This window comes from Pleurodeles waltl, chromosome 10 (assembly GCF_031143425.1).
Source record: "Pleurodeles waltl isolate 20211129_DDA chromosome 10, aPleWal1.hap1.20221129, whole genome shotgun sequence".
Taxonomy (NCBI): domain Eukaryota; kingdom Metazoa; phylum Chordata; class Amphibia; order Caudata; family Salamandridae; genus Pleurodeles; species Pleurodeles waltl.
In genome coordinates, this window is record NC_090449.1 from 221,343,849 (window position 1) to 221,357,667 (window position 13,819).

At 45.9% G+C, this 13,819-nt stretch overlaps 1 protein-coding gene across 3 annotated transcripts in view; it reads right to left on the reverse strand.

Annotated features, from left to right (window-relative positions):
* The window catches only part of ABCC1 (ATP binding cassette subfamily C member 1 (ABCC1 blood group)), an 872,430-nt gene that overhangs the window by 609,882 nt on the left and 248,729 nt on the right, over positions 1 to 13,819 (reverse strand). For all 3 annotated transcript variants that reach the window (XM_069210194.1, XM_069210193.1, XM_069210195.1), the window contains one exon: positions 3,229 to 3,321. In XM_069210194.1, the coding sequence (XP_069066295.1) occupies positions 3,229 to 3,321 (93 nt within the window). The remainder of the gene's footprint in view (positions 1 to 3,228; positions 3,322 to 13,819) is intronic.

Genomic DNA, 13,819 nt, shown 5'->3' on the forward strand with positions numbered 1-13,819 from the left:
TATTCCTCACTACAAGTGCCAGGTCTCGAGTTCCTTCGTGAACTGACACAGGGTGGGAGATTACCTGAGGTGCATAGAGAGGGAGTTCAAGGTCTTGGCGGCGATGTGGGAGTAGGATCTTCCTCTGGCTGTGGTTCTCCAGATGCGGGGGACATTGGCAAGGGCCTGGTCGGGGGAGTGGAGTTGTCTGGAGGGAGTGTAAAAGGAGTCTGTGGTTGAGATAGGCTGGTCCAGCATTGTGTAGGGCCTTGTAGGTGATTCAACTGTCGACAGGCAGCCAGTGTATGTCTCTTAGAAGGACGGGGTGTGGCTGTGCCGTGGAGCCTTCTTGATTAGACGGGAGGCGGTGTTCTGGAGGCGCTCTAGTCTTTTCCGGTTCTTGGCAGCGGTTCCAGCGTAGAGTGCATTTCCGTAGTCGAGGCGGCTGCTGACAAGGGCCTGGGTGACTGTCCTTCTGGCTTCGGTGGGGATCCACTTGTAGATTTTTCGAAGCATGCACAAGGGTGTGGAAACACCCCGATGAAAACTTGCTCAACTGTCGGTCCATTGAAAGCAATGAGTCTAAGATGATGCAGAGGTTGCGGGTGTGGTCGGTGGGGACATTACCAAGAGAGGTGGGCCACCATGATTCGTTCCAGGCGGAGGGTGTGGAGCCGAGGATGAGGACTTCTGTGGTTTGTCCGAGTTCAGTTTGGCATTTTGCATTTGACAGTGGGGAACAGGCTGTGGATGTACCCCATCTTTGAAAGTACAATTGAAGTACTTAAGGATTCCTTTCCAATTTGTGGACACGCATGGCTTATGAGATCCACAAAATTATTGCCCCCCCCAAAGCAGATGTTCTAGAAGAGCAGAAAGTGACTGACTGGCCCAATGCCAGATTTCTTGTGCTAGTGCTGACAGTAAGGGTGGGTGATTACCACCCGTTTTTGGACGTAATGCTGGACGATGAGGTTATCCGGACCAGAACCTTTTTTCCCTTGCAGAGGGAATAAAAACGACACTCAGAGTGACAATTCAATTGCTGTGATTTCAGTTGATAAGCTGAACATGTTGTTCATACTTCGGGGTGACATTAACAGCCATGTGCATGAGGTGTGCACAACAACCTATGAGCGAACGGTCTCTGATAATGGTCCAGAAATGGCCTGCCTAGTAAAAACATTTTGGTCAACCCTTTTATGCTCTGCTGAACAATGGGCTTAACCAACTGTTGGTCTTCCCATTGAATGCTTCTGACCATTGCCTCGCTAGACACTTTTAGGGGGCACATATGTTAGCATGCATGAAGTACAATTGCAATACATGAAGCCATCATTTAAAATAGTTTCAGTACCACCCTCACAGTAAAGGAACACAGTGTCTGAAAAAGAGGCAGCAGCTTTGATGAGCCTCCACCCCTTCTTAGTTTGGTTACTCTTTCCTTGACTGTGTTTAACACACCACCTCGAAAATGCTGGGTTTGTGGGGGCTGGAGTAGTGTCTGATTTGCACTGTGAATCCTAGTTTGTCAAACAGATACTGCAGCCTCAGTAATTGTTAGGTTGCAGTCGGCTGAAGCTCTATCATTTTAAGTATGAAAAGAAGTGAATGTTTGTGTGATGTAGGTAAACTACCACCTCTGCTATACATCTGATGAAAAACAATGGGACTGTTATGACCTAGAAGAGCAGACCTTTAAGTTAATAGTATTGTCCGCTTACCACAAAGCTTATGTAATGGTCATGAGTTGGATGTTTGTGGGTTTAGAAATCGGTGTACTTGAGGACGAATAATACCATGTCGTCACAGTTTCTTGCAATGTCATTCTATAGGACAGCCATTTTAAAGCGGTCCTTTGGGATGGGTCAATTCAGTAGCATGAGGTATAAACTAGGCGACAGAGTAATGTCCTTTGTCCAGATGAGGAAGTCTAGAGAGTACACACCTGGGCCTTGCTGGCGAGGGGCAATACTTGTAAGGTTCTTCTTGACTCACTGCGTATCAAAGGAGCAGTATGTTCCGCGATGTGGAGATCTAGGCAATACACATGTTAAGTTAGTGCGATCTGTCTCTTGTCCAACGTTATTGCCTACCACTGTGAAAGGAATAACCTTATTCACACTCTGATAGGTATACAGTGAACTTGTGAGTGCTGGGGAGGGTGAGTCAATACTTGATGGTAGAAATGAGCTCTACCAGAGTCACCTACCTATGCCAATGCCTCTGCCATTTCTGCAGTAATCACAGGTGATTGAGTTAGCCGGACACTCATGGCCTTAGCAGTACCCATTTTTTTTTTTCCAAGGTTATGATCGACGTGGCGGTCGAACAGATGCTCCATGTCAACTGGAACATTCAAGGTGTGGTTGAACCTCAGGCTTGAAACCAGAGATATTATTCTAAACTTGAATGTGGATTATAATGGTCATCTTTAACTCCCTTGGGCGGTGTCAGCATCACCCAGGACACATCATATTGGCAAAGGAGATGATCTTTCCCCTGCCACAAGTTCTTGACTTGTCCTAGGACAAGTCTATTGCAAAAAGTAGCCAGATGGACTTGAAGGGGTTAACAACTGTCTGTACCTTGCTCATTTAATATTGTGATTTTCACAATTGCTGTTCCTGTAAATCACATTTGTATTTTAGGAGAAATATACAACTGTCTGATGGTGGGGATTACTTTTTCTGCCATCTTGAAAATCTAAATTTTAGTACTCTGGGGAAAAAAAACCTCTAATCAAACACTGGTGTGAGAAGTACAACCATGTGGACCGGCCACAGACTTGGTAGTAAACCTTGCCCCTACATCCAAACCATGCATCACATGGTCAAAGGCAGCACGAAGAGAAGGTTGATCAAATACACGGGCTGAGCTGCCGTGCTGCCAAGTTCAAATGCACCTACACTGCTGCCCCAACTGTGAAACGATAAGTCAATTTTTGTATGTAAATGAAACGACAACAGTTAATGGAGTTGATCACTTAAAGTCACTATCAAAAACAGGAGGCAATAAAAAAATATAAAAAATTATAGATCAATTTGCTTTAGGAATTTATAATCACCACCACAGGACAATAATGATTACTTTAGAATTCCACTTTAAAGCAACAGAATCCTATTTGTAATTTTTTTTTTAAAGCTTTTCAATTACCAAACCAGTCTGGCGAATATTAAAGCAAATTCATAATCTATAATCAAGTTGGCTGTTGAAGTCCAGATTCACTTTAGAAGGAAAACTTCTCACCTGATATTTTTTAGTCTTCATCGCTAACACAGCATTTACAGGAACGAGAAGAATCATGACGGCCACACCAGCAAACACAGAAGGGCCCAAATTCTGAATGAAAAAAATATATATTTTATTTCCAAGCACTTGTTGAAATATCCATCCATTTTTCTACAGCTTAAAAATTAGGAATTCAAGAACTGGTACTGAACATGTATAACCTTAAGCGATAATTCAATAATGTCATTCTTTGCAATGATACGTCAATGTATGCTAAAACCAATGGCATGGCTTTGTGTTCTCTCTGGAAAAAAAATAAACTGAAGATTAGAAGTTCCATCCTTTCACAACAGTAGCCTGAAGAGTATATTACACTCAACTAAAATGTTACTTACCTTTGGTAATGCCTTATCTGGTATAGAGATAATATCTAGTTTCAAATTCCTTAACTTTAAATTTCCCCCAGGCGCCAGACTGGATCTGGAGAGTTTTAATGAGCAGTACCCCTGCGTGCTGTTAGGTGGCATCAATCAGCTACGCATCTGTCGTCCCCATTGTCAGCACTGGATAGGACGTTTCTGTTTGTGTACAGACACCACGCTGACGTCAGTTTCTTTTCACAACTTTCTACGCCAGAAGCACAGAGCCGCGAGAACTAAGGCTCTTAAAGGGGAGCCCGTGATCCAAGAAATCAGTTCACACAGTGAGAAGGATGGACAAGTTGTAAAGGAATCTGCAATTAAATATTGTCTCTAGCAGATAAGGAATTACCGAAGGTAAGTACCTTGTTCATCTGATAGAGACTTCTAGTTGTAGATTCCTTACCAATGAATAAACACCCAAGAAATACCATCCTCGGAGCTGGGTCTGTGAACAAAGATCATACTAGAAAGTGCTGCAGGACCGAACAGGCAAAGTATCCATCCCTATGGTCCCAAGAGTCCAGGCAGCAGTGTTTGCAGGGAGGCCCACATTGCCATCTGACAGACAACAAGTACTAGAACTTCATGTGCTAAGGCAGTAGTCGCACCTGATGTTCAAGTAGAATGAGCACGCATATCGTCAGGGTGTTGCTTTTTGGCAAGTGCGTAGCAGATCTTAATGCAGATTACGACAAATCTGGAGATGGTCTGCATCTGCACTGTCCGACATTTAGTCGCATCCACATAGCCTACAAAAGGTGATCATCCACCCAGAACTCTTTTGTACGATCAAGGTAGAACACCAATGTTCTTTTTAGGTCGAGGCAGTGGAATTTATAATCTTCCTTAGAAGGATGTTATGGTGTGTAAAAAGTAAGCAAGGTGATGGATTGGCCTATATGAAAGGGCGTAACCACATTTGGCAGAAAAAAGGCCACAGTGTGAAGCACCACTGTCAGGATAGATGGAACAGTAGGGCAACTTAGATAACTGCAGCAGCTCATTCACCCTGCTGGCAGATGTAATGGAAATAAGGAAGGCTATTTTCAAAGTGACAAGTCTGAAAGGACTATTGTGGAAAGGCTCAAAAGGAGAGCACATCAGAAATGTCTAAACTAAATTCCAAATCCTATTGGTGCATAATGAATGGGGATGGAGAAAAGAAAATGTGTAAGACCATATCGGAACTTATCTACAGTAGGGGACTTGAGGAAGGTTGGTCAGGCAACCTCAAAAAAGCAGAAATAGCAGACAACCTTTAAGAGTTCACATAGCACAGCCTTGCTGGGTTGGGAAGGGATAAACAACAGAACCTCACAGAGGGGCAGAGAGGAGGTCAACAGACTTGTGTGCACCATGCTACAAATGGGCATATACCCTTTTGGTGGTGGGACACCTGGCTGCCAAGCTCACATTACAGACTTCAACAGGAAGGTAAAAAGCTGTCAACTGTCACCAATCAATCTCCATGCAAGAAGGCGGAACTTTGACAGGTTTGGGTGCAGAATCCTCCACTGTTGTGCGACAGAAGATCTCCTCCCCGAAAGAGCAGTCTGATCGGAGGACTGATAGACATGCTCAACCAGACTCTGTGCTCAGTGCACAGCCACAAGCATTACTTAGGCCTGGTCGTTCTTTATCTTCTTGAGAAATCTGGCCAGAAGTGGTATGGGTGGAAAGGTGTACAAGAGGCCTGAGTTTCACTTGAAACAAAAAACATCTTGAAGCAACTGCCGCCTTGTAAAATCCAACAACAAAACTGCTGACATTGTGTGTTTTCCGCAAAGGCAAACATATCTTACTAACCACAGCTCTCCTCAACGCTGAAAGGCCTGGCACTCTCTCCAAATGGAGATGCCATTCATGATCCGCTAGGCATTTTGGTCTGAATTGGACTGCTTTGGCATTCAGAGAGCCCACCAGATGTTGAACCACCAGGGCTTGTTGCAGTACCACATGGCAGTGGTGTTGTCTGTGAACATCTGCACCATCTTTACCTTGATAGAGGGAAGAAACGCCTTCATAGCTCGCTGGATTGCATGGAGCTCCAAAAGGTTGCTGTGGAGTCCGATCACCGCTGGAGACCAGATGCCTCGGATCTCCGTCTCCCCCAGATGGCCACCCCATCTCATGAGTGATGCATCTGTCACTATAGTCAGATCTGGTTGGGGAAAGGAGAGGGATCTGCCTCTGACCCAATCACAGTTAGTTTGCCACCACTGCAGATGTTGTGCAGTTCCCTCTGAGACCTGGACCAAGTTGAAGATATTTCCCTGATACTGCGCTCACTGGAATGTCAGGTCCCACTGCAGAGCCCACATATGCCACCTGGCATGTCTCACCAACATGGTTCAAGAGGTCATGAGGCCCAGCAGCCTCAGTCATTCTAACAGAAATCCAGGATAAAGGAGGAAACATTAGTATCATAACCTGAATATCCTGGACTCACCGCTTGGGAGTCGGGGGAGGGGAATAGCCCAAAACTGCACTGTATCCAGAACAGCTCCGATGAAACGGAGTGTCTGAGAGGGAGTCAGGTGTGACTTCGGCACGCTGACAGTGAACCCCACAAAACACAGGAGGTCTGGAAATGGGAGAAGACAGCCTGGGGTGAGCGGTCCCCAGAGGAGGACAGAGGAAGACAAACTCCTGATCTGCACAGATGACCTGCGACCACTGCCATCACCTTAGTGAACACCTGAGGAGCTCTGGTAAGACCAAAGGGAAGCAGGTGAACTGAAAGGGATCGTCGACCACCTTGAACCACAATTGATGTCTGTGGTCAGGACAGTATATGGAAATAAGCTTCCTGCAAGTCCAATGCTACCATCCAGTCTCCTGGGTCTAGGGCAAACAGGACCAGAGCCAGAGTAAACATTTTGAACTTCTTCCTGAGGAAGAGGTCGGGAAAACCAAAGGTTTAGGATAAGTTGGAGGCCCTTGTCTTTTTAGGGTACTAGAAAATAGTGGGAATAGCAACCATGACTTACTTCTGACACAGGAACCCTTTCTATGGCTACCTTGGCCACGAGAGCCGTAACTTCCTCTCAGATAAGTGCCAAGAGATCCTCTGCCATCTGATCATATGATGGTAGCATGAATGGAGGGGAAGGAGTAGCCCCTTCAGATAATCTGAAAAACACATCTGACATGATGAATTGCCAGCCAAGCAGATGATGGCGAATTCTGCCTCCGATGGGTCCCTGGTGGGTGACAGTCATACTACGAAGGTTTGGAGGCAGTTGCAAGGGGTGGAGGTGGACTGGCCAGACCACTGGCTCCCTGATCCACGAGGTTGGTGGATCCTACATACCTGGAGAGGCTGGGCAGCATGAACAACACGGTGGCCGGATGGGAATGGACGTGCTGGAGCGTCTCTTCCGTCGCCATGAAAGGGGCTAAAAGCAGACAGAGGGGGCCAAGAATCCTTGAAGGACTTGAGCGCCGGGTTAGCTTTTTCTCTAAATAGACTGTTGCCATCAAAGGGCATGTCCAGAAGATTGGCTTGAACATCCCACGAAAAGCAAGATTACCTCAATTAGGCATGGTGCCTCCGGGCCACCGTTGACGCAATTAATTGCTCTTCCCAGTGAGTCCGTCGTGTCAAGTCAACATTGGATCATTAACTTCTGGATCTCACCCATCAATAACTGCTTGGGAAAGTACAGCCCGGGCCTCCTCCAGGACCTGTAGCAGCACTTGCGCAACCGTATCCCACAGCATGTGGGAATAATGGCCAAAGAGACATGAGTGTTCACGGACCACAATGCCAGGCTGCCAGAAGAAAACATCTTCTTCCCAAGTGTGTCTTGCCTCTTGGATTCCCTATCCAGGGGTGTGGAATGGTACGTGCTATGGGAGGTAGAGGCTTGGATAACCAAGCACTGAGGGGTGGGGTGTTGCGTAAGGAAACTTGGGTCTCTGGGAGCAGGGCAATGGTGGGGGCAATTGTCCTATTCACATGAGCCCCTGTACTGGATTTGGACCAGGTACCCAGTAGGGGCTTAACTGAAGGTGAGCAGGGGTTCAGAGGATGATGCTCCAGATTGAAGCACCTGACAGGAGATAAATCCTGACTGCCACCAAAGGGGATTCAAGATCCAGGACCTCAGCGGCTCTTCGCACCACCACAGAATATGACGCTCTCTCCTCCACAGTAATGGAAGGGTGAGAAAACATGCCAGTATCTGGGGAGGTATCCAGTCCACTAGCTTCACCCAAGTCTGAAAGCCAGTCCATAGTGTCTTGGAGCCGGTATTCTAAAGGGTCCAGTGACCGCTCCCATTCCAAACCGTAACCTAGCCCATATAAAAAGGGATCAGGATCCAACATAGGAGGCAAGCTCTTGTCGGCATCTGGCCCATCCGGCTCTGTGATGAAGTCAGCAATAAGAATGGGGACGGCGAAGCCCGGGGTCATGGGAGTTGCAAGGAGCTTCAGCATTAGAGAAAGTCAAAGTGGTACGACCAGTGCCGGTCTATATCCAGGCACTGATCCATGGGTGCCCCTTGGCTCCAAAGCCAAAGCCGCCAGCGCGGAACCAGAGGAGGCCCCTTCCAACTTCACTGAGCCTGAAGGTGCGCCAACGGTGTAGGAGTGCCACAAAAAAAAAAAAAAAAGTCTCATGGCCTCATAGAACTCCTTCAGATGGGTAAGGGTAGCGCCAGGTCTTGGAAATTCTGTCTGGCCAGACGCAAGCTCTGCAGAGGGAGGCCTAGAAAGATGACGCTTTCCTATCTAGTGAGCCGACAGAGGAGGGGCAGTTGAAGAACGTCGTCTAACTTTTTCTTCTGTCCTGAATTACCAGAAAGCCCAGAGGACTTGGAGTGGGACGACAACAAAAGGGGACTCTGGCGACCAATCCTGACACCGTACTCTCGACCGTGACTTGCACGGAGTTGAGCACCAGCTCCATTAGCTTTAGGGACCGCTCCCTCAAAGCCTTCAGATGCATGGCCCAACACTTGAGGCACGACTTCTGGTTGTGGCCACACTTAAGGCACCAAAGCACACAAGGTATAGATCCACCATGAACACCACTCGATGAGAGGACACGCAGGGCTTGAACCGCCTCTTCCTCGATGACATCCATTGACACACCAGGAGTTAACAGCTTGAAAAAACTTTTATAAAAAAAAAAAAAAAACAGTCACAAATTGACTGAGGGGTAGCTCTCTTCGGATCAGCGCTGTCTGGCGCGGAATGAAAAGAAGTGAAGTCAGCTTGCTGGGGTGGCTCCTATACAGGACCCGCAATGTCATATACAAAGCGGACAATGAGAAGGATGGATGCTAAGCCGACTGACACCACCTAACAGCGCGCAGGGGTACTGCTCGGGAAAATCTCTGGATCCAAACTGACGTCTGGGGTAAATTCTATGGTAAGGAGTCGGCAATTAGATGTCTCTATCAGATATGGCTGACCCACCACTGCAGACAGTGATTGGTGCTGGTCCAATTCAACACTAGATTCTCCCAGTGACTGTCCGCTAGTGACAACTGTGTGGCTAGGCAGTCCTGTAACATGTGCATTTGTGGCATGGAATGGGGAACCATGGCAATACATTCTATGGCAATACAGATGGCCATCATGCAGAGGAGGCGTCCGACCGTTCTGACGTTATTTGGCAATTTGGCAGAAAAAGAAACAGCAAGAAATGGGCAGCTTGCATCCATGTTTGGCTGGAGTATGCTTTCATGGTGACAGAGTTGAGGACTGCCTCTAAGAAAGGCTGAATTTGATTGACCAAAGATGTGACTTTACCGTATTTATGGGGGACCTTAGACTGTGTAAGAGGTCTGTGGTGGTGTGGGTATGAGACAAGCACTGCAGTTTGTTTGCAATCTTTACCAGGCAGTCATCCAAGTAAGGCCACCAGTTCCGGAGATGATCAGCTACCAAGGAAAGACACTTTGTGGACACCCTGGAGCTGTAGGATCCTAGAAGGGTACCAGCTTAAATAGGAAATGCTTACTATTTACCACAAACAGGTGAGTGTCAGTCTTCCCATGGGTCTTCATGATGTTCTGGGTCAAACGGAGCTTCATAGGTGTCTATTGGGTCTGTTGGACTACCATCCTGCCTAAAGAGGAAAGTGGGGAAAGCCTCAGGTGAGTGAAGTCAGACCCAATGGAGAGGGAGGAGTACAGAGAGGAGGCTGTTGAAAGGGCAGAAGAGGAGGTGAAGAGGGAAGAGCAGGTGTCTTTTTAGCCTTGCCAGGTGGCTCTGGCTCCAAGCCAAGAGCCTTGTAAAATGTCAACTTCCTATAATGAGCAGCAGTGTCCAAAGCACAGGGAGCCTTCGGAGGAGGCTGGTGAGGATCCTGCCAATCTTAAGATGAATGAGGGTTTACTTTTGCCTTTATCCTGCCAGTCTTTGGATGAATGGGGGTTTACTTTTTGCCTGGTGTGGAACTCCTGCTAAAGATGCTGTAAAACAGGATGGTCCTTTTCCTCAGAGACCAGAGAGGACAGGTCCCTAGACATCAGGCACTTTGGGGCAAAAGATGTGTTCTGGTCCTCAGGCGCTGGAGGGGTTTTCAGCACAGATGGGGGTTTTGGAACAGAGGGTGGCTTCAAGGGCATTTTCAATGCCAGCGCGGAGGGTGCATTCGGCATCAAAGATGTAGTAGGTGCTGATTTCAGGTCTTTTGTGCCTGTTTCAGAATGAACACTTGGATCCAAAGTTTTGTGTCAGTGCCGACCACGGCTTTCAGGAAGTAACTGACCAGAAGCCTGGTATTGGGCTTCTGCCTTGATGCCCGACCCTTCATGGGGGGATGCTCACCCAGAGTAGCGTGTAGGGGGAGGTGACTAAGTGTGAGATGTCACCCTCAGTCAAAGTCTTCGGCAGTGGTGCTAGAAGGACCTGCACCTCCTCCATGCCGTACTCCAAATGTGATTTGGGGTCGGGCTGAACTGAAGGACATGCGTGTCCAAAGGCCTTGTGCCCTGGCTCCTCCTCAACGTCGCAGTCTTCAAAGAGGTTCGTGGAGTCATTTCCTTGCGACTGCGCCATAGTTCGTTGACCAAATTGTTAAGCACTTTGGTACCTCAAGGTTTATATTTGGAGCAGAAGACAAGGTAGATGGCGCAGGAGGCTCTGGGGTTAGATAAAAGTATCAAACCTGATAAAGGTCCACCCAGGGATCCGTCACTCGACAATGTGGGCAATTTCAAAAGGAAGTTATTTCTATCATGAAAAGCTCATTCTTGAGACCGGAAAATATGAAGTAGAAGTCCCTAAGGGGCATGGGCTTAAAGAGGGGCATCAAGTGGGAACTGGTCACTAAGCACGAGAGGGCACAACGGCAGGGAAGATGATGTAAAGACCACTTGCTTTGACCAATGGATCTTCTCAACATAGCTAGCAAAATCACTGAAGCCAAACCTCAGGCCTCTGACCTGGAAAACAAACTATACAGTTCTATGGCCCACCTGGATACTGCCTCCAAAACCCTGAAATACCGCTTTTATGATGCAGAGGGCCTAGTGAAGCAAAAAGACCAACATGTTGTGGGATTACAGAGATAAGTTATGATGGGCCAAACAAGCAATTCTTAGAGCGATGGCTGCACCTCATTCTTTCAGCAGAAAATCTCACCTCATAATACGCAGTAGAATGAGCTCACTTGGAACTCACCATGCAACCTCTCCCGAGTGCAGCACCAAGGTCAATGATGACTGAGCTCCTCAATTAAAAAGACGGTGATGAGATCCTAAAGGTTTGCCATGTGTTGGATGAGATTCACTAAGTTCAGGTAACATTAAGGTTTATACTATTATTCCAACCTCAGAGGAGATCATTTGAAGAATCAAGCACTAATTAATTTCAATGCATGTCAGCTACATGATCAGATAACCTGCTAAGCTGAAGGTAAGAGTTGGTGCAGGAGCTGGGGGAGGCCCAGTAGTGGATTCTGAGAGTCTAACGGATGCAGAGGTTTAAGATCTCTGGTGGTACCCAAGAGAGCCTCTTGATTCACTGGGTCCCGAAGGCACCAGAAGTTGTCGATAAGGATTCAAAGAGTCAGAGCATGGCCTTGCAGAACTCCTTCATGTGCTTATATGTTACACACTCCCCTGGTTTTGCCACGGCAAGTTGCACGATGGGCTTCAACGTTTGACACACTCCAGGAGCAAGATTCAGAGGAAAGACGACACGCTGCACCTTCTCAGAACTATATGAATGGCAGGTAGGGGCAGAGACCATCTTGGACTTTGTTTTTTTTCTTCAACTTTTCCAAACACTTGGAGAGCAATCCTGATTGACTTCTGAATCGACTCTTGATACTTCTATACTGGTAACAGGACTGGCATCCGCACCCTTCTACTAGGACTGGTTTCCCAATGCTCTGTGACAGTTGTACCTCGTGGTCTCATATGGCCTTCGGGTTCCTCAACACAGTCACAGCAGTCCTGACCCCAGGCAACACAAACCTCATGAGGATTTCTCACAGGCATTTGTTTGCGACAGTCCTACAAGCCTTAAAACCTGTCATTCTGAGAAGTGACATTTCCCTTACATACGCTATTTTCATTGCAAGTATAGTCTGAGACAAGAGGTGGCTCAGGAACTGCTTCCAATGGTGTGCAAAGAAAGAAACTGCAGTCAGTGAACGGGAGTGGAGCCTATATAGATCTCACATCATTCCCAGAGGAAAATGGAGTCAGTGCCAAGAGATATTGCTGAAAATGTTTCTGGATCCAGTCTAATGCCTGAGGAATATTCAACAGGTGAGGAATCTGCAGTTAGAAGTCTTTATCGGAACAGGCAGCACAGTACAGGATTTCTTTTTTGCCCTACTAAAACCTTAATTCAATCCAATAATCAACATTATGGAGTCAAGTGGCAAAACAAATCTTTTTTTCCAGACAATATAAGCTATTTGCTGGTTGCACTACTATCTTGGTAATCAATAAGAAAAGTGCATAGGAGGCAAACAGGCACGGGAATAGAAGATAAAACTTGCCATTATTGTTGCACACAAACTAAGACAACATACATGAACTCCTGACATAAAACAATACATTTTACATTTCTACAAAGGCTATATTACACTCTGGCCATGGTAAATACCCTGAAGAAACTGCAAGATACCGCTGCTCTGTGCATACACACACGGATGTCATATCTAGTTTGGCACTGTCCAGTTATCTTTAGCATTTTGAAATTTGTATTACTTATTATTAGTAAATTCACAGATAACTGAGTTCATGGCACTTAAAGTATGTGGGACCAGTCCCAAAACAGATACTAGAAGCCTAACTCCCAGCTATCATTATTAGCTAAACATCAAACTGCCATCAAGTGGATGAATAGTCCACCCTCTCCACCTTTTAACTATGGATAAATGATGTGACCCTCCTTAGTGACTCTGCTGAGTGATACCCAAGATGTTAGCCAGTAGATCGAAACAGAACAGATATATGGACAAATCAACTCAAACGACTCAACTGAGTTACCACTAATATTAATTCAAAATAATCATAAGAGGTGAGCAAGAAACTATCAAGGAAGTCTCCCCTAGAAGTAGTGAATAGACATGTTTGTATCAGGTGATTTCCAAAGCTCTTTTGTTTTGACTAATACACTAAACAATGCATATATTAGGTTTTCTCATTTTGTTTTTCTTAAGTCCAGGTTCCCAGATGTTAATGATGGTTGATGTTATCTTAATAGCCGTACTATTGTTAACAAAGACAATTAAATAAAGAGTTTAAAAAAAGGACAGTTGTTACAAAAATAACACTGGGTAGTAAAGAAAAGAAAAATAAAAGCAATTAAATAAATATTTTGATTGAGGAAAGTTTATAAAAAGAAACATAAGAAAGAGGCAGGAGGTACCAGAAATGGATGAGGTAAGTTTAACAGGACAGAAAATGTCGAAGCTACAGCCTAGATTCATGGTAAAGATTTGAGGAGTATGTTCTGGGACAAAACAATTGGTTAGTGCCGCGACTCAGGTTAGGCATACATTTAGTAGATAGTGGATTAAATACATTTTTATGTAGAATTGTTTTGTAACAATTTTATTTAACAAACGCTAAGAAATGTGTTGCTAGATTTCCCCTGATGCAGGTTTGGAAAAAATTCCTTGTAATGAAGAGGGTTGAGTCAACAGTCCCTAATTTCGACATAGGAACCGGATGTCTTCTTTTCCTTAGTTCCTGACCCGTGAGCTGAAT